At 36.5% G+C, this 25,559-nt stretch overlaps 1 protein-coding gene across 2 annotated transcripts in view; it reads right to left on the reverse strand.

The window, feature by feature from the left end:
• Positions 1-25,559, reverse strand: part of VRK2 (VRK serine/threonine kinase 2) — a 101,982-nt gene that overhangs the window by 4,779 nt on the left and 71,644 nt on the right. The window contains exons 9-12 of one of the 2 annotated variants that reach the window (XM_072937710.1): positions 21,986-22,106; positions 19,620-19,672; positions 15,683-15,849; positions 10,457-10,618 (exon numbers count right to left, since the gene is read on the reverse strand). In XM_072937710.1, the coding sequence (XP_072793811.1) occupies positions 10,457-10,618; positions 15,683-15,849; positions 19,620-19,672; positions 21,986-22,106 (503 nt within the window). Of the gene's footprint in view, positions 1-10,449; positions 10,619-15,682; positions 15,850-19,619; positions 19,673-21,985; positions 22,107-25,559 lie in introns of both variants that reach the window. The other variant, XM_072937711.1, reaches the window with a different exon arrangement.

A 25,559-nucleotide genomic window follows, 5' to 3' on the forward strand; every position in this document is an offset into this window, starting at 1 on the left:
ACATTTAGGGAAGAGTTAACACCTATGCTTCTGAAACTATTCCAAAAAATTGCAGAGGAAGGAACACTTCCAAACTTGTTCCATGAGGCCACCATCACCCTGATACCAAAACCATACAAAGATAGCACACACACAAAAAGAAAATTACAGGCCAATAACACTTATGAATAAAGATGCAAAAATCCTCAACAAAATATTGGCAAATAAACTCCAACAATGCATTAAAAGGATCATACACTATGATCAAGTGGGATTTATACCAGGGATGCAGGGATTTTCAATATCTGCAAATCAATCAGTGTGATACTCAACATTAACAAATTGAAGAATAAAAACCATATGATCATCTCAACAGATGCAGAAAAAGGTTTTGCAAAATTCAACATCCATTTATGATAAACTCTCTAGAAAGTGGGCATAGACAGAACATACCTCAACATAATAAAGGCCATGTATGACAGACCCACAGCTAACATCACACTTAATGGGGAATGCTAAAGGCATTTCCTGTGAGATCAGGAGCAAGACAAGGATGCCCACCTTTGCCACTTTTATTCAACATAGTCTTGGAAGTCCTAGCTATAGCAATCAGAAGGAAAAAATAAAAGGAATCCAAACTGGAAACAAGTAAAACTGTTACTGCAGGGGACATGATATACTATACATAGAAAACCCTAAAGAAGTGACCAGAAAACTACTAGAGTTTATCAATGAATTTGGTAAAGTTGCAGGATACAAAATTAATATACAGAAATCAGTTGCATTTCTATACACTAAACAAAATAGCAGAAAGGGAAATAAAGGAAACAATACTATTTACCATTGCACCAAAAAGAACAAAATACCTAGGAGTAAACCTACCCAAGGAGGCAAAAGACCCTCACACTGAAGACTGTGAGACACTGATGAAGGAAATTAAAAACGACATAAACAAAGGGAAAGATACACCGTGTTCTTGGATTGGAAGAATCAATATTGTTAAAATGGCCATACTTCCTAAGGAAACATACAGATTCAGTGTAGTCCCTATCCAAATTACCAACAACATTCTTCACAGAGTTGGAACAAAAAATGTTAAAATTTGTATGGAAACACAAAAGAACCCAAATAGCCAAAAAAAATCTTGAAATCAAGTACAAGAAGCCAGCTGCTGGAGTAATGTATATAAAAGCAAAAATAAACAAATGGGTTCTAGTTAAACAAATTTGATCCAAGAAAAGATGCTCACACTAATCTAGGCAAAAAGAAATCAAGCAGTCTATACAAATTAGTTTCACTATGTCAAAAGAGATGTCTTAAAGGCTTTTTAGCTTTTCTATTAAAAAGAAATTGAGAGTCAGATAACTATAAACTTCTCTTTATTGCCTGAGAGCTAACAAAGTCACACTAATGCAATTTTCCTAAAATTCTGTCGGCTTTATTCACTAAAGGTGAAATGAGTTAATGGTTATTCTAGTAGGCCCATAAAGCATTGTTCTCCCACAAAGAAAAAAGAAAGAAACCATCAAATTATAATTCTAAAGGCTGATTACCAGCCACAGGTAAACTAACTTAAGCTGCATTTACATATAACTGGAAGTGGAAGTGGATCATCTTTGGTAATCCCTATCTAGGTGAGAATAGAAAAGCTACTAAAATTTCAAGATAGAATCATCTCCTATGTAATCTGAACACCTTGTCTCTAAGCAACAACAAATGATGTCTAATGGGAAGGCACTCGTCAAGGGATTTAGCTGTCTTCAGTTTACTGAGAGCTCTGACTGGGAAAGATCTACGGCTTGGGTTAGAAAACTGGCTCATTGGCTGGCTACCTGTTTTGTGAATAGTTTTACAGGAACACAGCCACAATCACACCCATTTGTTTATGTACTGTCCATGGCTCCTTTTACACTATGATGGCAGCACTGAATTTTCTAACAAAGATGGGACCTTAAGCTTAAAATATTTACTACCTGACCTTTTAAGAGAAAGTTTGCTGGCCCCTGGTCTATGGCATCATTTAACAAACATTAGAAAAAGCATACAAATCATTTTTGGGTTTTGTTAAAATGCAGATCTCATCACAAGGTCTGAGGTTAAGACCTGAGATTCTGTTTCTAAGAAGCTCCAGGTGATGCCTGTGCGACTGGCTGGCACAGCTCATTTTGAGTAGCAACAGCGTAAGGCATACATTAGTCTATTCTGTCAGAGCATTGGTTTTTAACCAATATGCTAATAGTGTTGCTGTCAAGGAATCCTGAATTGGGAGTGGTTATTAGCCTTGAATGCACATTAGAATAAATTAGGAAGCTATGAAATTATCAACACTCCAGTTCAGAACTTCTAGTTCTGGCCATTAATAATGGGTATCAGATCTCCCCTCCTGCTATAAAAGCCTATAAATCGAATACAAAACAATATAGCTGCACAGAATTTATGAAGCAACTTTTCAGGTATAGTGAACAACCAGGGCTGTGATTCTTACAAAAAGGCAAACAACCCAGACCCCAGAAAGGCCATATTTTTAAGATACTTATTTTAGACCAGTCCAAAAATGCCTAAACAGAAATCAGGACATGATCAAGTTGAACCACCAATAAGTTAACTGCTTGCCAGGACAAAACACAACACTCTTTTAAAGAATACTATAAAATCTGGAGTCTTAAGAACTTAGCATCTACACTGTTCACCACACAATAAAACTTTACTACACATAAGGAGCAGGAAAATGTGACCCATAACTAGGAGAATAGAAGAACAGAAATGGACATATATATATGTACCGGATGGCAGAATTATCAAACAGGGATGAAGTATCTACATAAATATGTTCAAGGACTTAAAGGAAAAGTTAAACACAGTAAGTGAACAGAGAAATGGAAAAACAGTGCACTTCTGGTAGTGAAAAAAACACAATATTTGAAATGAAAAATCTCTGGCTAGGCTTAATCACCAGTTCAACAATCAAGTAGAGGCCAGACAAAAGAAGATATCCAAACTGGAGTACAGCAAGATAAAAAAGACTGATCTTAAAAGTGAACAGAACCTCAGAGCCTGTGAGAAAAGGTAAAGCAGTCTAACTTGCATGTATTGGAATTTCAGAAGTATGAGCCACAACTTGTGGCTGAAATATTCAATTTGATGACAGATGTCAACCCACAGATAAAAGAAGCTCAATGAACTCAAAGCAGGATAAACACAAAGACAACCAAAGATCTAGAAAATCCAAAGATTAAAAAATAAATTTTAAAAGCAGCCAGAAGAGAGAGAGAGGATTAATGATAAGAATACCTACTAACTTCTAAAAAACACACCCAAGAAGACAGGAGAACAACTTATTTAAAGTTCGGAATGAAAAATTCCATACCCAGCGAAGACTTCAAAATGAAGGTGAGGGGCATCTGGTTCCAGACAAGAGAAATATTCTACTCTATACTTTCTGCTAATTACAACTAATGACTTTTGACAAAAAGGAACTAATAGAACATCCTCAAAGTTGTTTAACAGAAGGCGGACTGGATAGGGACATCAGGACTTGAGGAAATGAACTAATCACGAGTCTTCCCTAATCCCCCTGTGCATCTAAACCTGGGCCATAAAGCAGCCTGCAGTCTGAAAACAACATGCATAGACAGAAAGAAAAAAAAAGCCTGCTCTCTCCAAACAATGGACCAGGGAGAGGCCAGGTCTACAGTACAGAACACTCTTGACTACACCTGCTCTACTCTAGGTGAACACCATGAAAGAAACTGCACCCCTCCCACTTCTGACCAGGTGCTGTGGAAACTGGGGTGAGTCCTATCAAGTACACCACCCTGTGCTAATAATCAGGATGTGCACTTACTCCTCCCCACCAAGCACTAAGGAGACTAGAGTGGAACCCTGTCAACCAGACCATCCCCACACTAACAAGGTGGTACCCTGCCCCAGGGTGTTATAGAAATTATGAGACAGCCCTGTCAACCATTCCAAAACTGTACTACTAAGGTGGCACACTTCCCTCCTTACCACGTACTATGGAGACTGAAGGGCAGCACCCTGTAGACTACCCTTCCTGCATTAACACAAGCAGAAACAGTGCCTCCATCCCTCACCCCAGACTCTGTACTGTGCAGCAGAGCCCTACACCAGCAGTGCCCACTCTGCATTAAGCACACATCAGCAAAGAGAAAGTAAACCTCTGCTTCCCACTGGCCTCAAATACTGCGGGGAGGAGCCCTACTGACCATCACTACCATGCATTAAGGACTTCAAAGAGGTGGCATTCCACATGCTCCTAATTAGAAAACCTTGCTGTCAGTAATTAATGGAGAACTACTAGATAGAAGAACAACAAGGTTAGGTCACACAAACCAGTGGGATTTAACCATTATTTATAGAGCACTCCACCCAAAAACAGGAGAATACATGTTCTTTTCAATTGCAATTGGAATATTCACCAAGATAGACCTTATCCTGGGTTATGAAATAAACCTTAACAGATTAAAAACAAAGTTATACGAAGTATGTTCTCAGACAATAATATAAATTAGAAATCAGTAACAGAAAAACCTTTAAACACTTGGAAATTAGGCAGCACACTTCTAATAACCAAAGCATCGAAAGAAGTCTCATAGGAGAGTACAAAATTAAAATACAATATATAATGATTTATGGGATGCAGTTAAAATGGAATTTAGTAGGCCCTTTATAGTGTTAAATAATTATATTAGAAAAAAAAAGTTTCACATCAGTAGTCTAAACTTTCCACCTGAAATAGAAAAAGGAAAATAAACAAATCAAGCTAAAAGAAAGAAAAGGAAAATCTCCAAATATATGAAAAAAATTTAAAAACTCTTCTGACTGGGTCAAAGAACCCAAGAGGAACTTAAAACTAAATGAAAATGAAAACATAATATATCAAAATATATGGGACATGGCTAACACAGTGTTAGAAGGGGAATCTGTAATACTAAGTACTTATATTAGAAGAGTCTCAGTTCAGTAACTGAGGCTTGTTTCCCCCTCAAGCAATTAGAAAGAGAAAATAAGTACATAGCAGAATGAAGGAAATAAAAACAAGAGCAGAAATCAATGAAACTGACAAAAGAAAAATAGTAAAAAAAAAAAAAAATCAAAAGCTGGTTCTATGAAAAGACCAATAAAATTGATAAACCTGGTCAAAAAAGAGAGAAAACATAATAAAGTACTGATATTTGTAAACATATTGCTATAAGCTTCAATCTCATTTAGAGGATTTATATAAAGGAATATTATGAACAGTTCTACACATAACAATACAATGACTTAGACAAAAATCGACCAATTCTTAGAAAGCCACAAATTATCAAAACTACCTCAAGATGAAATAGATTAGGGGTTGGTAAACTGTGGTCTGCAGGCCAATTTTGTGACACTTGAAAATTACTTGGAATTCAAATTTTTATACCATAAATAGTTTTGTTCAAAGCATAAATACAGGACAGAAATAGACTCATGGACAGAGAATACAGACTTGTGGTTACGGGGGGGGGTAGAGGGTGGGAAGGGATAGACTGGGATTTCAAAATTGTAGAATAGATAAACAAGATTACACTGTATAGCACAGGGAAATATACACAAAATGTTATGATAAATCACAGAGAAAAAATGTGACAATGAGTGTATATGTCCATGAATGAGTGAAAAATTGTGCTGAACACTGGAATTTGACACAACACTGTAAAATGATTATGAATCAATAAAAAATGTAAAAAAAAAATAGTTTTCTTGAAACTCAGCCATACTCATTTGTTTACCTATGGTATATGATGCTTTTGCACTACAATGCAGAGCTGAATAAAACAGAGACCATATGGGATCTGTAAAACCTAAATATTTACTGTCTGGCTCTTTACAGGAGAGTCTGCCCACTCTTGAAATAGATAATCTGAATAGTCTTAGCAAAAATATTGAATTCATAGTTAAAAAGGAAAAGAAATCTCCAGGTCCAGATGGTTTTACTGGAGAATTCTCTAAAACATCTAAAAAGAAATTCTATTCATTCTCCTCCAGAAATTAGAAGATCTCTCAACTAATTTATGAGGCCAGCAATACCTGGTTACAAAACTGGACGAAGACAATAAAATGAAAACTACAGACCAATAGTCTTCATTAGATATGCAAACGTTCTCAACAAAATACCAGCAAACTGAATCCGATGACGTATGAAAAGAATAATACACCATAGCCAAGTGGGGTTGATTCAAGGAGTGTAAGATTAGTTCAATATTCAAACACTAATCAGTGTCATCCACCATGGTAATACCATAAAGATGAAACATCAGATGATCGTATTAATTGATACAGAAAATGCATTTGACAATATTCAGCACCCATTAATGATAACTCTTAATACACTAGAAATGGAGAGGAGCTTCATCAACAGCTTTATCAAAGAATATCTACCAAAAATCTACAATTAACATCACACTAAACAATGAGAGGCCAAAAACTGGAAACAACTCACATGTTCTTCAACACTACATCCATACCTCAGAATGCAACTTAGCAATAAAATGGAATCATCCATCAGTACATGCAAAATTTGGGTGTTATGGTGAAAGAAAGCCAATCTCAACAAGCTACAGTCTATAATTTGATTTATACTGACGTGCCCCAAATGGCAAAATTAGTGATGCAAACAGACCAATGCTTGCCAGGATTTAGGACTGGGGAGATGGTGTCACTATAAAGCAACATGAATATCAAGTTACCATTATCAGGAATGAAAAATTACCAGTATCAGGAATGAATACTGAAGATGTTAAATGCATAATAAGAGAATATCATGAACTGTATAGAGCTGACAAATTTGACAACTTAGATGAAATGGACAAATTTCTTGGAAGATCAAATTGCCAATCCTGACTCAAGAAAATCTAATTATCACTACTATCTGTGATAGAGAGTAAATTGATAATTTAAAATTTTATTCCAACAAAACTCTAGACCTAGATGGTTTTCTTGCTAAATATTGTCACTTATGAAAAACAAGTCCTATAAAAACATTTTCTGAAAAGACACTTCCCTCTCATGTAACTTTTAGAGACCAGAAAACAAAACCATACAAGGATACTATGAGAGAAGAAAACTACAGACCAATATCTCTCATCAATATAGATATAAAAATCCATAATAGAAAAATAGCAAATTGAATTCAGTATGACAACACATCATGACTAAGTGGGGTTTATTCCAAAAATAAAAGGTTAACATTCAAAAATCAATGTAACTCCTTATACTAGTAAAGGAGAAAAATCATATGATCATCTCAACAGATCACAGAAAACAACTTATTACCCATTTATGACTTAAAGTTATTCTTCAGCAAACTACAAATACTCTGAAATTTCCTCAGTGTGAGAAAGAGCATTTAGGAAAAACCTACAGCTAACATCATACTTAATGGTGAAAGAAAGAAGAAAGATCCCTGAGATCAGGAACATAACAAGGATGCCCACTCTCATTACTTCTACTGAATGTAGTATTAGGGGTCCCAGCAGCTGTAATAAGAGATAAAAGAAGTAAATGAAAGGCATACATCTTGGAAAGGAAGAAGTAAGATTCTATTGACAGACAACATGACTGACCATGCGGAAAATCCTAAGAATACACAAGAACTACTAGAACTAACAAGTGAATTTTAGGGAGATCCCAAGACACAAGGTCAGCATACAAAATCAATGTATTTCTATATACCAATAAATAAATGGAATATGAATTTTTTTTAAATGACATTTACAATAGGATTAAAAAACAAAATACCTGGAGATAACTTTTAATGTGTAGGATATCTACACTAAAAACTACAAAACATTGTTGAAATAAGTTAAAGAAGATCTACATAAATGGGGAAAAGTATCAGGTTCATGCATTGGAGGATTCAGTGTTGTTGGGATTTCAGTTCCCCTGATACTGATCTTTACATGTGGTATAGTATCAATTAAGATCTCATTGTGCTGCTCAGTAGAAATTGACAAGGTGATTCCTAAATTTTTATGGAGGGGACCAGGACCTAAAATGGCTATGGCACCTTTGAAGAAAAGAAAGGGGCTGAAGGACTTAAACTACCTAATTAAACTACCTAATTTCACAACCTGCTATAAAGCTATAGTAATTGGTGCAGTACGGTTTGGGTTTAAGGAAAAATAGATTGATAGAAAAGAGAATCCAGAAATAGTTCCATGCTTATACAGCTGATTTTTCAAAAAGGCCCCAAAGAAATTTAATTAGGAAGAGGAAAATCTTAAACAAACCGAGCTGGGGTAACTGGCTTTTTTCTATGCAAAAGAATGAATCTCAACCCCTACCTCACATCATACCCAGCTGGTTTGAGATGGCTCATTGACCCAGACATGAAAGCTAAAATTATAAACCTTCTAAAAAGTATACAGCAAAATAACTCTGTGACCCTGAGGTAGGCAAAGATTTCTTAATTTTTTTTCTGTAAAGAAACCTAAGAAAAAAAAAAACTGATAAGCTGAACTTCAAATAAAAAAGTTTCTGCTCATCAAAGATACTTAAATAAACAAATAGGCAGGCTGCACACTAGGAGAACATTTCCACAATGTAAATACTGGACAGGAGACTTATATGTGGAATATAGAGAGAATTTCTACAGCTTAATAAAAAGACAATCATCCAAACAAAAATGGACAAAATACTTGAAAAGACATTTCACAGAAGACGATACATGAATGGGCAGTCAGCAGGAAAAGGTGCTCACAATTATTAGTCATCAGGTAAATGATAATTGGAATCACCATGAGACACTAATACACACACACTGGAGTGGCTAAAATTAAAAAAACGACTGACAAACTCCAAATAATGGGGAGGATGTGGAGTGCCTGGAACTCACATACGTTACTGGTGGGAATATAAAATGGGAAGTATTTGTCAGCTTTTTATGAAGTTAAACATTTATCTGCCCCATGACCCAGCAATTCCACTTCTCAGGACAAACAAAACATGTCCATAGACGGACTTGCATCAGAATATTCATAGCAACTATATTCATGGCTACAGCCAGGTGCAGCCCAGGTGTCCACTAATAGGAGAATGGATATGCAAATTATGATGTAGCTATACTACGGAGTACTACTCAACAAGAAAAAGAACAAATGCAAGAGTATGGGTAAACTTCAAAAATAACACGCTCAGAGAAGGAAGCCAGACACATACTGTATGAGTATGTGTATGTGAAATTCTAGAAGAGGCAAAACTAATCTAGTGGTGAAGTCAGAATATCAGAAAAGTGGTTGTTTCTGGGAGAAGGGGACTGACATGACAGAAAAGGAACAAAGAACTTTCTGGAGTAATAAAATCTACACACACCTATCGCATTGCCACCCCAATGAAAATGAATCCATTTCTTTGCTTGCAACCCGGGCATCAGTATTTTTATAGTCCTGCCTCCCTCCACACACAGGTGATACTGGCTGAAAAAGGGCACTCAATCTAAATTTTGTCACCAAGCAATATCTGTCTTTGATTTTAGAAATGGGAACTATAAAAAGTGTCCATTTGAAGTAGATTCCTTCATATCAACTTAAAAAATAAAACAAAAAACAAATGATGCTACTGTTGTTTTGTATCAGAGTAAATGCAAGATTCCTATTAGTACTAAAAAAGCATTTCTCTCTAGATAAGCTTGTATGCTTGCTGGTTAGAGGAGACATGTCTAACTTGTACGCTTCTAGTTTTTGCCTTGGCTGCCCAGAAGTTCAGAGCCAAATTCAACGCTCAGTTTAGTGATTAACATCCCAACTGCTTGATTAACCAGTTTCTTTTCAGGGGGTGGTTAGAGAGCCTTGGGAGATAGAATTATCTTGTTCTATATTGTAAATGACCTCAAATCATTTGGGGCAAATGATGTGTAAATTATATGTAAAATGTTGGCCATTTTGGAAAAACACTTTTTTCATTGCAGGTATAAATACCTTGCATGCTTCTCTTTCTTGTCAAAAAGGGTTAGATTAAGAAAGGCTTTTGGTGTTGCTTGAATGAGTCATCTGCTAAAGGTGAGTCACTAGACAAATGATGGAATAATATAAAAAAATACATCATTTAAAAATATAGCCACACTGACAGAGACACTCTCACATTGGATTATGAGTTAGACTGGAAGAACCAGTCTAATGTAAAAGTCTAATGCAAAAATATGGAATATGAGGAGTCACTTATGGATCAAAGGAGGCATTAAAAATTTCAGTGCACATTACATTCTCAGGCTAAAGAAAGAAATCGGATCTGTATGCAGATGTGCTCACTGTCATTCTGTTTCTATGATAACTTGGCTGCTTTGATTTTATCCACTGGATAGGATATTTTCTGTCCCTTCTCATTTAACAAAACCTTGGCCCCCAAGAGAAAATAAAACGTCCTTACTCCCAAAGGGCATATCCGAATGTAACACTAAGGGAGAAGTCGGCAGCGGCAGCAGCACACCTCTCACCTGCGGCGGGTCACGGCTGGGCAGCCCCGTCGGCTCCTCCTCTCCCTGAACTCTTCTCCGCGCTGCACAGGACTCGGCACTTCTCTCACTGGGGACTTGTTTTCCTATTACCCTATTTTGCATCTGATTGACTTGCTTTGTTGTAGCCTTTCGTGAATCAACCTGTTGATACAGAGTAAGTAGTAATATATAATGAAAACTTTTGACACTTATAAAAAAAATGCATTCATGTCCAGATTCTTGAAAATTCTGTACTTGCCAAGCTTTGGGAAAAAAAAAAAAAAAGGAAGAAGCAAAGAGGAAACCAACAAATGGAAGTCAGAGAAAAATATAGTCGTTGGCAAGATCCAAGCCTTTTCTCCTCAGGAGGACAAGACCAATTAAAATTAGTGTCACTGTTGTGCACTCCTTAGAAATTATCTCTACAGATAACTTGCTTATTGAAAACGGCATTTTTACAGAAAACTGTCACATTTTAAAACTGCACATGAATTCATTATTAACCTTTGCTGGGAGTAGATCCAGTACATCTTTTTAGTTTAAATTCTTATTAATTAGAATCTTAGTCTTCTATCACTGCAGTGAGTCTAATTAATGTGAACATATGAAAGGAGCTTACGATGTTGCTTACTTTCTTACACAGGTAATTTAACCTTTGAGCAGATGGATAACAGTCCATGTCATCTAATACTGTGTACCAGTATCAGAGGTTAAATTCTATGACTTGCTGTCTCTAAGGCTTCTTTTTCACACCATGGTGTTATCTGGGGGATGACTGACTCTCAATAACCTTGAAGTAGACACGGAATAGGAGGGCAGATCCCACAATACAGTTGGAAGATTGAAAGCCACAGTGAAGATCCTTATGTGAAGCATTTGTTCAGCAGCTTCATGCTTACAGCAGCTGGAAGTGCCATCACCTTTTTTCATGGGTTAAATAGGGGGCAGAAGACAGGAACAGCACGAGGGGAAATAATGGAGTAGCCAGTGCCAAACTGGAGAATGAATTACATCGGCGGGGCAAGCAGAGCCTTAATTTGTAGTCTCAATTTTTAGCTTCTATTGCCAAGTGTGTTCACTCCTTCCCTTTAAAATATGCTGGTGTTTTGTGGCTAGGTCTAAGTTGTCACAACACCATTCTTTATCCACCCCTCCTCCTTGATCCAAGCTTCTCAAAGGATAGCAAAGCCACTGCTTCTCAGTAACCTGAAAATTGGAATTGCTTTCTGATCACTCAGGAGTTCATTTCTACCTCTCAACTCCTAGGAAAATCCATGTGTAACCACCTTCTGAGCCAGTTTTCCACTGAAGTCATCTTGGTAATAAATGCCCATCATACCGCTAGTGTGAAACAGAGGGTTTCCCAAGGCTGCAGTACACGGTTCTACCCTAATAAAATGCTGGCTTGCCAATCACGATGAAATGTGTTCTGTGATATAAAGGATTCGTTGAGATATTAATTGAGGTTTTTAGAGCCTCCTATATGTGAGGCACTTGAGGCATAACAGTTTTTTGGCCTAGGAGCTTCTGATGTGCAAACAAAATTTGGTCTAATGTATTCAATCCTCTTTGAGGCCTCCTGGATCTCCTGTCAGTTGGCTGGATGGTTAAGTTGTGCTGCCATGAGCACTTCTAGCTAATAATCAAAATGATACCCAGTTTATGGAAAATTTCTATTTCTAGGGAAACTTTTAAAATGGTAAGTGAAGTGGGATGATGAAATTTAACTCTTAATTGTGAACAGAGTAAAACTTGTTCTCAAAGATATAAAAGTAAATATAGAAAACACGCCAGGCACCCCACATCATCAAATAGAAAGATACTCTCCAAACCTGTGTCATTTTCAAGACAGTGGCTATTCATATAAAGTACTTTTAACTTAATTTTCCATTGGCATGCCACCCTGTTCTACAAAATAAGCAATACTTTTGGACTCCTAAAGCAAAAATGTGCTTATAATTAAGAATTTATATCCTCTTTCTCACACAGAGAAAATAAATATAAAAACAAGTTTAACAGAACTATTTTGAGAATTAAAGCTCAAGAAAGAATTCTGTAAATTTTTAAGTTCAATACAAAGATTACTACTACCGATAATAATATATTCACCCCTGGACTTGCCATGTGAACCCACAGATCTAGGGTGAACTAACTTTCCGCCTGAAACGTAGGACAGCTTGAACACTTTAACCATGACCCCACAGCTACTCCTCTGCCAGGTAAAGCATGTAGGGAGGATGGCTCATCATGCGGCTGTCGATACCATTATGCTATGGATTCAGGTATCAATACAAGGAGGGAGAACTGATAAACTGATAAAGGGATCCAGCACCGTGGAGGAAAGACCTTATTCAAGGGTTCAGCTGGGGCCTCCAGGAATGCTAGTTCCCAGCATGGCTTCAGCGTTTTCCTCTGGGAATCCTAGAGCTTTGGCTCACCTCAATAAGCATTCTTACTGAATATGGTTTCCTTCAGTGAATTCTGGACATTAAATCCAGCGGATGGCATAGCTGGACTGTGGTGGCCCTGACGACAGGTTCCTGTAATTTGGCAAAGCTACCTCAGGAGCCGTCAGAACCACTGGCGAGTAACTGCAGCTACACTCAGCCACACCGCTCATTTCAATTGAGGCAAATACCCCCAAAGATTTGCTTTTCAGAAAAAAAACAAACAAACAATGTCTCTACTATCTGGAGAGTTTAACATCAATACGTATTTGAGGACTTCAAGAAGAAGGCTCAGTAATAGGGAAAGTTTATGGTGCCCAGTAAGTAAAGCCCGGTGTTGGAAAAATGCCTCATTTTTCTTTTGTGAAAAGATGCTGTTTGCTGAGATTCTTACGGTGATATGCTACTTTCTAATACCTAACCAAAACATATTTTTGTTGTAACTGCTAAATTTAAAAGGCACAAAACACTTATACTTAGGAAAATAACACTAAAAAAATTAAACATTTAAGACTTTCCTTTGAATACTCAATTGTAGAAACATTTTATTAGAGGCTAAATGTTTTCAGGCCCACTGACTTTTTTAAGTATCTTTATCCATAAAGTACAAGTCCAGAGTTCATTCTTTATTCTCTTAAATAACTAGATCCATGTACAGAGTAATTAGAAACGTCTTTAGCTACTAACAAAGGGAGTCTGTCTAAAAAGAGAGAAATGTGTGGCTATGTGAGTGAAACTCATTCTGGACTTAAAAATGATTTTGTTATGGAAGTAATCAGTTGTGGAAACTATCCTGTACTTGTATCATTTAGGACAGTTTATACCGTCATACTTTGCTTTTGATCATTTTCAAGTTTGGTTTTTGCAGCATTACAAAATCTGTAAACTTTTAAAATAAAAATTAAGATATTTAAGAGGTTTGTTCACATATGGTAAGCCTATATTTTATACTGTAATTATTAAATATATTAGTGTACTCAAAATACTCAAGAAATAAAATCATTATTCAATAAATATCAATCTGCTGTGAAAAATACCCCCAGTTCATCTTACTGTCTGTATATCGAGGTTGATCATATGGTTAACAGATATTAAGGTCTTAGGAGTGCATATTATTCTTAGTGTTAAAGTGCTCCAATCAAAAGGGGAAAAAAAAATATTTTCGACTGAATCTCATTGGAAAAATGTTTTACGTTCTATCTCTGCATATAAAAATGTTTTCACAACAAGCATCCTTTGAATTTGATGAAACTGAAAATTCTGGTGGATAATAATTAGAATTTTATATCAGAGGATATAGCTATCGGTTTTTAAAATGGCTTCTTTTATATTTCAATTAAGTTTATGAAACTGAAAAACTACAAAGAAGGAAAAATCGACTTAAATTAGCGTAGATTAAGTGATGACCATTATTGCAAGGGGAATACTACGTCAAGGAAATAGCTCTTTGTTTTGTTGCAAAAGTGATAAAAACACAAAAGTCAATAAAACTGTTAAAATAAGTCTCAGTAATTACCAAGATCAAAATCCAGTGGCTTTTTATTAAACATGAACTTTTGTTCTGCCTTCTGCAATACGTAAATAGTGCTGACAATTGGTTTGTGAGGCACTTGCTACAATAAAATGTAATTGTATCATGAGAGAAAGGTGACAATCAGGAGATCATGAAAAAATTACATATTCTCACTGGTAGTTAATTAGCCATGCAAAACCTCCTCAAACAGATATTCTCTTCTATTAGGAATGATTACTATGCAGGCCTACAGATGTCAATACCACAGTCATTCAAATACTTCTTTCCCTACTAATTGAAGGTTGTAAAGCTCTGGTGCCAAGGTTTTGCTTCCAAAGAGCTAATTTATGACTAGAAGGATATTTTATGTCTTCAGTTGCAGCAGCTACAAAATTCAGCAAATCAGAACCATCTGTGCACTGATACTTGACTCACCATTCATCTAGCAGCCTATCAGTCACATTAGTTTGCATCCTGCATTCTTGGCTCATGAACACTTGTGATGATCCAAAGTTCATAAGAAATATTAAAAATGAATGGCATCCTGACCCTACCTTATTGTACAAGCATCAGGGAAAAAAGCCCTATTTTTTTTTTTTAAACATATGAGCAGTGTCAAGGTGGGGTTGGATGTTTAGCTGCCTGTCCAGTAATGTTGCTGAGAGCAGTCTCAGGTTTCCCCCACCCTCCTAAAAAAATGTTTCCTTTTAATTCTTTCGTATTGTTTCAAGTTCTAATTCTTTTTTTTCTTAATGTTGCTGTGAGGGAGTCAGTTGGAAGACAGAGTAAAGGAGAAGTAAATTGAAAGTAACTTTTTAAAAAAAAAAAGAATTGTTTCTATAGATTGAAATATCTGCACATACAAATAACTGGTTAAATCTAAGAATATTACCACTACCACCAAATTATGGCCAAACGAGTATGCAAAAACAGAGGAGTGACTAAAGAAAATCTGAAGAAAAGCAGCAAGAAAAGGCTTTCATGAATGAAGTCAGGTTGGCCTTTGATCTTACCCGAGACCTGCCTCTCTGACATCAGTGAGTGCTTTAGTTCTTTCAGATGCACAAGAGGACACAGATTCTTTTTCTTTTCTAAGAGACAATAGGTCAAAAGAACTTTTCACAAAATTTCTTGAAGCTGAGTTAGGGGATATGCAAATTAAATATACTAAGCAAGAAACAGGGTTGTCAGACTCGTTTTGACACCTAAAAAACTTCATTTGGTAGAAAAGCTTCACAGAAGGTAATTCCAGGGACAGTTACTTACCTTTGGATTGTTTGGAGCAGGCATATTTAAGCTCTCTTCTTTAGTGGAAAACTCCAGTGGTCCTAATGGCATTCCATCTGGATTCAGAATTTTCCTGAGCATTTGATAGTTTGGCTTTTCATCATATGCTAAATCACGAGCACACAGCAAATACTGCGCTACTTCACCTGTGAAGTATCACATTTTTTTCAGTATGTCATTCATAATTGGCAAGAATTGTCAAGACTCCAATATCCGCAAAATCTCGGTTGTTTTTTCTCTTACACATGCGTGCACTCACATCCACGCACACACCTTGAAGAAACTAAGAATGAACAGTTCGATGAAAAGCACTTTTTAAATAATACCCTCAAAGGACTGGAATACAGTGACCTACAGATTTGATAAGATGGGGGAAACTGGTGGGTTTGTTTTTTTCCCCCACGTATCTTTGTTGATATGTTTACAAATTCATTAATCTTATCAAGGGAAGCAAATATTTAAAATCATAGTGATTCTGATTTATGGGGTGCAACAACTAAGAACTATATGAATAATATAATAGACTAATCATGCTTCATAACTCTTTTCATGTTGAAGTTTTTAAAATTCAGTTAAAAACAAGTGTTACTTATTATAAACCTCCTTAAAGGAAAAAAAACATTGTAAATTTTAATTAAGGCTTTGATTTTGAGATTACAACAGTATGTTTAGAAATGACCTTGAATTCTACATTTTTAGCTGTGACTGACTTTAGAATTTGCCAAACCTCACTCAAATCCTCCATACATAGCTAGCCCAGTGCAATGACCAGTCTTCCTGATTTAGAGCACAAGGATGAAAAGCTGCCCTTTTTTTCTCTAACATAATCCTTTCCCTAGAATGATATATTAACTCTCGCCCCATGAAAAAGTTGTGAATGAGAAACTTACAGTACATGTGGAATCAGTAACCAAAACTTATGAACATAGCCGCTTAAAACATAGTTTACGTTTTTTTTTCAGGTGGAGGTTCGATCTGAGATACAAGTGATCATACTGTACACTGTTTAAAAACTGGCATGTTGTCATTTGTTCACAGAGACGTTTAGATACGTCATAACCTAATTTTTACAAGACTTTCCTCTTCAAGAGCTTATTACTGACCCAGACACAAGTTCCTCTGTCTCACTGAGTTGTTTATGTCCTACGGTGGGGAAACCTGCGAAGCTTCCTGGGCTGGCACAGTGGCTTCCTAAGCCTTCACTTCCCCTCCAGGCCGACCTCCACTCGAGTGGGCAACAGCAGACTCACCGGCTTTCACTCCCTCTGGGAAAAACCCCACAGGAAGCAGTCATCATCTCTCCCCCCGAGGAAAGTGAGAGAGTGACAGTTTCAATGTCCACAACTGTCTTCTAGGAACATAAGGCTGTTGTGGCTAAAATGAAAACTCTTGGCTCCAGAGTTTTTTGATTGGTGGTGTGATTCTGCAGCCTCCTTTTGTCCTCTCTGAGGTATAAGATGAATTTGTTATCAAGCATTCGCTCAACCAGATCTCTATTAACTAGCAAGTGCTGCTGCTTCATCACATTATAACTCCAGGAGCCCTTTTTGGGGCATCCAATTCCTGAAGAGACGATCAAAAAAAAGATTAAATTCCACTCATTACTATTTTAATATAAATACTCTGTTGTTCTCTGTCTCTTGCCCAGTTTGGCATATATGACATTTCTATTAACCCAAATCTCCCAAATGGAGAAGAGAGCTGAATTTGCTGGGTACACTTTTCACAGATCCCTGTTAGAAGACAACGGCAAACTCCTGGCACTCCAGCAGCCATGCGGCAAAGCCTTCGCGGGGCTGGGCCTTGAAAAACCAAGGTACCAGTGAGGTGGGAGAGGCAGAAAAAGACAAGAGCCACCTCTGTTATAAATTTATCATTATAAGCCTGAAGCTTGGACTATCGGGATAAAGTACTGGTTTAAATGTCAGCCTTTTAAGATCTGGATTTATTAATGAGGTACACCTTTTAATTTACTAACATATTTCCAGAGCTATAAAACAAAATGCTTTGAGTAGTACAAAATTAGGATATTCTTGAATCACCTGCTTTTTAAGCTAGTGAAATGCCAAGTATCATCACTGACTGTCATTTCAAGAGACAGAAACTTCCGAAACTTACTACACTGAGTTGGATGTGTATGTTGCAAACTTCTCAGCTGTTCTATTTCATAAAATATCTCAGTAACAGACCTTTTGTAAATCAGATTAATTTTCATGTTAACAGTACCCACTCTCCTAAGCACAGCCAACTAACTTGAGACCCTCAGTTAATAAAGTTTTGGCATTTTGTGCTTTAGAAATAGAAATCTGCATTTTATAAATAATAGTATAGACTCAAATGGTTTGTACTGAAAAAGAGGAGACTGGTACTCCTTCCGTCATTTCTTCCATCACTCAAATCTTCTTATCTCTAGCAACAGCAGTGCCCCAGAATATACACGGGCCCATGAGCAATTATCTTATACAATCCAGGGCTTCAGGTCTTTTTTTCTAATCCTAAACTGAACAGTTACCTTTCGTGCAGGAAGGACAGGAAAAGTAAGAGAGAGACGTGATTAAAAAAATTTTTAAACATCTCTCCTCTCGTTTTTGCTGTCCTATTGAGTGAAGCATAAGCTGTATGACTTGGTAAAAACACCAATGAGAATGTTAGCCAAAAAGGGTACTGGCATATTGACAGAGTTACTCAGTGCAGTTACATAAATGAAAAACTTTCATCTTGCAACCCATGCCCCCAGGTGAGAACACTGCTCTCCCATCTGCCTCGCTCGGTCATAAGGAAAGGGACAACAGAGAGTGGGAAGGAGAAGGCTCACTTATGGGGCGGACTTATGGGGCTTGGGAAATGGAGGTGGGAAAGCAGAACGGGGTGGTTCCTCTTTCTTCTCCTAAGGAAATGAAAATTGTGGTTTCTTGTCAAAGAAGGGCTGTAAATATGTTTAAGATGACTTAACTCTACTTTGAAACTCTTAGGTAGAAACTGACACTATTTGACCTTAGCTAGAGGGTCAGTTACATATTTACTCTCAGGAGTCAGCTAAAAGCTAACTCTGAAAATGCCTGCTGTAAGTAGGGAACAAGACACTCTGCTTCTCTGTCTCCAGGAGAAAGCAAGCCTGACAGCGGAGGCGGGCTCTTTCTGCAAGACAGTCTAACTCGGCTGTTACATTGGTGCTGAACAACATGCCACACGGCACTTGGGCAGTTCTGAACTGACTTACTATTCTTACTGAAAACACTGTCAATTAAAGAATTCCAAAATGGTCCATACTAACATGTAAGAGAAAACCGTTTAACAAAATAGACCTCCGATTCCCAAGGACATATGCCTTTGCCGATCCTGTTTTTTTGATGGCTGTTCAGTCAGAGTGTAACCCAGGTCAGAATAGCACTGAATGGTTTGGTTTTTTAAATTGTCAGTTGAAATTTTGTGCTTTAGAAATAGAAATCTGCATTTTATAAATAATAGTATAGACTCAAATGGCTTGTACTGAAAAAGAGGAACCTGGTACTCCTCCCATCATTTCTTCTATCACTCAAACCATCTTATCTCTAGTCTTTTCTTATTAGATAAACTTTATGTTCTTTCAACAACATATGGAGGAACAAAAACAAAATAGGCAGCTCTAGAAATACCAGATATGGCTGACCATTAAATCTGTGCATGGTTCCCAAAATGTGTGTCTAAAAGAAAACAATGCAGTCAACAGAGCTGAGAACTCTGCCTGTTCTTGCAGCATTCTTGTGTCCTGATGAAAACAGGATCTAAACGTTCTCCTCTCTAACAACCTATCCGTAACCCGGAAGACATTCCTCCCACCTCTGTGGGAACGGGTACAGCAAAAGCTACAAAACAGGAGTGACACATGTGATGGCTTGTAAATCAAACAGAAGGTGGAAGTTATCATTTGACTTACTGCTTCCGGAAGGAGCCCATTTAAGCACTGACTCGGGGAGCTCATCCAGCAGACTAAAAAGAAATAGAGTAAGGCACAATTAATTTGTTTGCAATCTTGTAAATCGCTGTTTTGATTAGAAAACAAAATTCGAATTCTGTGTTGGTGGGTCACTTGCCATACTTCTCTTCACCCACCTGGAATGGCTAAGAGGGTAAGTGGAGGGAGGCAATCCCTCAAGTCTCACTGACCAATTTTATATCCATCGCCTAGAAACTAAATAAGAATTACAGTATAAATGCTTTAACAGAGTTTGTACATGTAGAAATGTACAAGTAGAGACACATGGTCCCCCCCCCCTTAAAAACAAGAAAAAAATACATAGAAAATTGTATCTAGACTTTCAGGATTTTTCCTCACCTCGTTACCACTGGGGTGGGCAAATTAATTATTTATGTATACTGTTCTCCATTGGACAGTGTTTTATGCCATCCTATGATTTAACAAGTTAACAAGAAATATCCCCAAAACAAAACAAAAAATCCCATTATTCTAACACTTTCCAGTGTTTTAGACTGAACAAGTACAAATCTCTTAAGTTGCTTCAGCTACAAATATATAAACACTCAACTACAGTTACTGATATGAATGTCTGATTCACAAACTCAGGCACAGGCAGAACTGCAACAATAAATGCGCTGATCTAGTATCACCCCATGTCAGGAAAACAAAGGGCGTAAGAGATACAGTATTATGGTTGAATACGCATGTATGCCTGTATGGGGAGTCTCAGTGTTATGGCTTCTCAGCAAGTTGAATAAATTATGATTATGTATTATATAAGAAGTCTGAAAATGTCTACACCTCAGTTATATACACATATAAAATATGTCTTATACGTATGTCTTAATTATAAACTTTATGGTACAATATTAGCTTTACTGATCTATAGGGTTATATTAGTAGTCAAGTAAAAATGAAGATATTAATATATGTAAAGATCCCCAAAATAAAAATGAGGGTTATATTTATTACCATTTTATTATTTACATGATACCCTATACACCATGTGGGCCTGTTCATTAGAGATGTCTACAATGAATGCATCTACATATTCATATTGATGAAAGAGTAAAATAATATTAGTCTTATTAAAAGAAAAACATACATATGATCATTAGAATTAAAATGCTAGTCTTTTAGATAAAGTATTGTATTCAAAGTAGGTAAACTAAGGTGGAAAATTTGGATGCCAAGACTGTTTACATATGCCCATTACTGTGCTTTGATCTGACCCATATATGGAAACATGTTAGTTACACGAGGGTTGTATGGACACATCGATCCCTGCAGTAAACACGTGGTGAGGTAGCTCTGATAAACTGACACGTAAATGTAGTTCATTTTGGGAAAGGGACTGGGACGATCAAGATTCCAAGTGGAGAACTATTTCAATATAATATATGTCAGTATTTACAAATCTGTATTATTCTGTATCTGCAAGCTAGCTTTTCTGTTAAGAACTGATGCCACACTGAATTTGAAGACATTTCTATGGATCAGCCACCTCTTTTGGAAACTTCTGTGGCGACTCGCCCTACTTAAAACATAGCTGCTTTTTCCCACTGTGATACTGTATCTGTGGATAACTACTGTTGGACATATCTCAGCATAGAATGAAAAACTGGCTATGCTGTGCTGCGTGCAACTGACTTCTCCTTAGGCCTGATCAGTGAGAAAAACAGTGAAATAGTAACCCATTCTGCTCTCAGTCTAATCTAATTCTCATGCTAATGGAGTTTAGGTGATAAAAATTGAATGTGGAATACTGAAAGTGTTTTTTGTGGCTACAAGATGATCTCTTATATAAACACCTCATAAACAAATTTTGTTTGTTTCTTCCCTAAGAAACAAAACATACTCCCACCAACACACAGGATTAAGAAAAAGGTATGTTTCTTCCACTTGAAAAATATAAGCCCTATTTGTCCCATTTCACACTGTGGCTCTGCACGGTTAGTATCAATCACACCAAGCTCACACTACCTCCGTCTACTTGTACAATGCTAATTTGAAAATACTCCTCCTTGAAAATACCACCACCTAGAATCTAAGCTTTGGAAAACACCATGTAAAGGAACAAATATTTCACTTCAAATTCTGTATTACAACTCACGTACGTGTGATTTCATAGGTGTTATATTCATGTCTGTAAGCTGTTTTATGTCTGTAAGCTGTTTGGTTTTGTAAAAAATATTTTTCAAAGTTAAGAAATTTGCTTTAGCTATCATTTGGTTGAATGGCAGTCTTCTCTGGGAGGTTAACTCCCTTTAGTGTGTCCCTTCAGACCTGCTGCTGTACATGATGGAATACTTGAAAATCTGTACTTTGTTTTAGCAGTCTGGACAGCCACAGGGTCCTTCAGGTTCCGTTCCCAGGGCAGTTTCCCACATAACCACCGCAGCAGGCAGTAGCCGAGGATTTCAAGGTCACTTCGTCTGGACAGGGCTATAGGAATAAGCATTAAGAGAGAAAGAGGAGGGATAAGCGAGTTTTGAGAAATAGAGAAATCATTGAATGAACCACCACTGATGAAATATGAAAAAGCCAAATGGGCGATGTGTTTTGTTTGTTCAGCTGGAGTAAAACTTAAACGCCCAGGCATTTGGCCCCAGTCCACAGACAGGCAGTGACTTGTTGCTGTTGAAAGTAAGGGTCAGTTTCCTCACCTCCTCCAACTTCATCCTTCCTTAGTCTGGCCTGTCACATGAACTTGATCTCCATGGCCTCTGACATGATCCAGACAACCCATAACCTGGCACCAACACTTTCTCAAAGAGCCAAGCAGTAAAACAAAGAAATAAATGTCTGCAGCTAAATTGCTAACATATGTTCCAGGAAGTCCATGGGGTCTGCATTGGTCATGCAGAGACCCTTTGAGTGCAGACTAAACACTGATGGCCTTTCCTGCTCCACGCATACTAGTAGCACTTGAAATTGGAAGAATATGACAAAACTGCCATCTAGTGTGCAGTATTAAAACACAGATCAAAGTACAGGATAAAGTACGCCTCCTGTTTTGGGTACACGGATCTAAAATTGTAAAAATACTCTTTTCAGATCTAAGCAACACTAAGCTGAAATTCTGGTCAAATATCCTGAATAAAAAATATAAAGGTGAGGCAACAGTGCACAGGATGGGGCGGAGGTGGTGGGAAGTCGATTTTAAAGTCAAAGAGAGGCTTTCAGAATTTAGTATAACATGGCTTTTCACAAAAAAATGCAGTAAAAGAATATTTTTAGGCCAATATAAATATCATTTATATAAAGCTATTAAATGTCAAGACTAATTTTATCATAACTTTATGTATTTTTTTAAAGTAACTGATTTCAAAACATGGACAATGAAATGTAAGAAACATGTCAAATATAACAAATATTACTGAAATAATGATGAAAACACTAAACAAAATCCCACAAAATAAACTCATTTTTATAACCATTCCCAAACTGTTATAAAACAATAGGCTGGTATTTACATTTCTACCATTAGCTGAATGTTCATCTGTGTAGGGATATAAAATCTCCTAAGTGCAATATGTAGCTGTTAAACCTGCTGTAAACAGGTATCTTGTTTTACTATGTTTCATTAAATAAACTCAGAAAAGTCACTCAGTAAACTTATTTTTAATTTAAAAAGTCATCTACTAAGAACAATGCTGCTAGCACATCATAACTACTTTTGGTCATCGTACGTAAGTTATTGTAAAAGCAGGAGACAAGGCCAGCTCTTGCGCATACTCCATCTTGAGCGCTATCAAAGTATGGGATTATTACAGGCCCTTCAATCTAGTAAGATGCCACAGTCCCGTGGGTGCCGCCTAATTTCTGCACAAGCTTCAACAGTGTCCTAATGCAAGACCTGGCTCTCCTATTAAAATAAAAACACAATCTCTACCACACTGTTCTGGAGTCGTATCATCAGTAGTAAATCTCCCATCAATAACAGAATGGTTCCATTTGTACAGATGTGTTCACAAGTCCCTTTTCCATTATGGCAGTTTCTGATTACCACCACTTAAAAAAAATTCATATCCTCTAATTTTAGAAAAATTATATTCTGGTACCTGTGTGGACAACATGAGCTACACACAAGAGGCCCTTTCAGGAAAAACAATCAGAATTAAAATGGAATGAACCTTCCCAGCCACTTCCCTCCACCCCCCAACTGAGGGATTAACTGATACGAAGCTGTAAGTAATGACAAGTCATTTAGATTTCTGAAGTCCATCTTTTCATAAACTGGTCTTCATTTGAAATAGCCCTTCGAGAGTTAACTTTACTTTGCTATTCTAGTTTGGTCTTACCTAATTAAAATACACTATCACATTTTTCAACCTTTTACTTATTTGCTTTCACTGCACATGTACATTAATAACTATGATTAGGTAAACCTTTCACCACTGTTTCCACTAAGTTCTAAAGAAATACATGTAATGTTAAAAAAATATCCTATAGTGACTCTTTCCCGCCATTAAACAGTGAGATGAAAGGATTAAAAATGTTTCCAAGTAAATACCTCTCCCTGAAATTCCCTTCTGCAGAAACAAAGTGCAAAGTCTGATGTGTTTCGGAGTTTAACTCTAAGACTCTCCCAGTGATTATGTCTTCCTTCTGTCTACTGTATACAGAAGAGTAATTTTAACATCTGTTAAATTAATTAAAAATAAATATTCTAGATGACAATATTAGCATCTCTGTGTGGGTGTGTAATTAACACAATGAACTGATCGTGTATCTTTAAAATACATCATCAAAATATAGATGATATGAAAAATGGTAAGTGTTGAGTCAAGGATAGAATATTTGGATATTTACTATATTATTCTATTATTTCCTGTATATTTGAAAACAAATAAAATGATGAAAATAAAAAATAAGAATTGATCATAGTTGAAGAAGACTTAATATCTATAATTCTTTTTAATTGGAAAGTTGAAATATTTTGTGGATTATATTTTGTGGAAAGTTGTGGATTATTTTGCTTCTGTGTAATTTGTGTTTCTGTTTAATTTATTATAATGTATAAGGTTTTTCAGTTGTATTTGATAATTAACATAATTATTAACAGTACACTTTCATATAGATTTCCTTAAAACAAAAATCACAGTTTTATTTACAGTACTACTGCTTAGAAATATAGCAAGATTTCATTACTAATATTTTTCTTCTACATTCTCTTGTTAGTTCCTAAATAAAATTTAGCATCTAATTTTTATTTAGCTTATTAATATGGAGCAATGTAAATGACTCTTTCCATTGAAAGCCTGTGGTGCTCTCAGTTGCTCAACAACTGTAAATGATAAAGTATTGCCAAGAGTAAGAAAAAAAAAAAAGGCACAGGTAGAGTGAGATCTGAATTCTATTACACTAGAAAGCAGATTCCAGAAACAGCTGACACTAGAATGCATAATTAAAATAAAAACAATTGCTATGATTTATGGAGCTGCTACTGTGCCAGACACTCTAGCTGCTTTTATATTATCTAAGTTAATTATCCTAACAATAATATAAATATCATTAACCCTGCTGATCAATAAGAAAATAGAGGCTCAGAGAGGTTAAGTAACTTGTTCAGTATCACAGAGCAAAAATTCACAGATCTCTGTATTGAAATCCAAGTCTTTCAGAATCCAAAGCTAACACTCAATCTAATTACTTTGCCTCCATTGTTAGTTTTACTGTTATTTAAACAACATCACATATGCTACTTCTATAGTTAGAGAAGTACTTCAAGCAGGCATTTTCACTTAAAACGCCCAAAGACAAACTGATGCAGAGACAGCTGTTTTGGCAAGGAATAAGTAAGCAGCAGATATTGAGGTCTTAGTTGCAGCACTACCAAAATTTTTCATCCAACTGTCCTTTCATGAAGCTGTTTCTTTCAAACTACTTCAAACA

Source organism: Vicugna pacos, chromosome 15 (assembly GCF_048564905.1).
Source record: "Vicugna pacos chromosome 15, VicPac4, whole genome shotgun sequence".
In the NCBI taxonomy this organism is placed as follows: Eukaryota; Metazoa; Chordata; class Mammalia; order Artiodactyla; family Camelidae; genus Vicugna; species Vicugna pacos.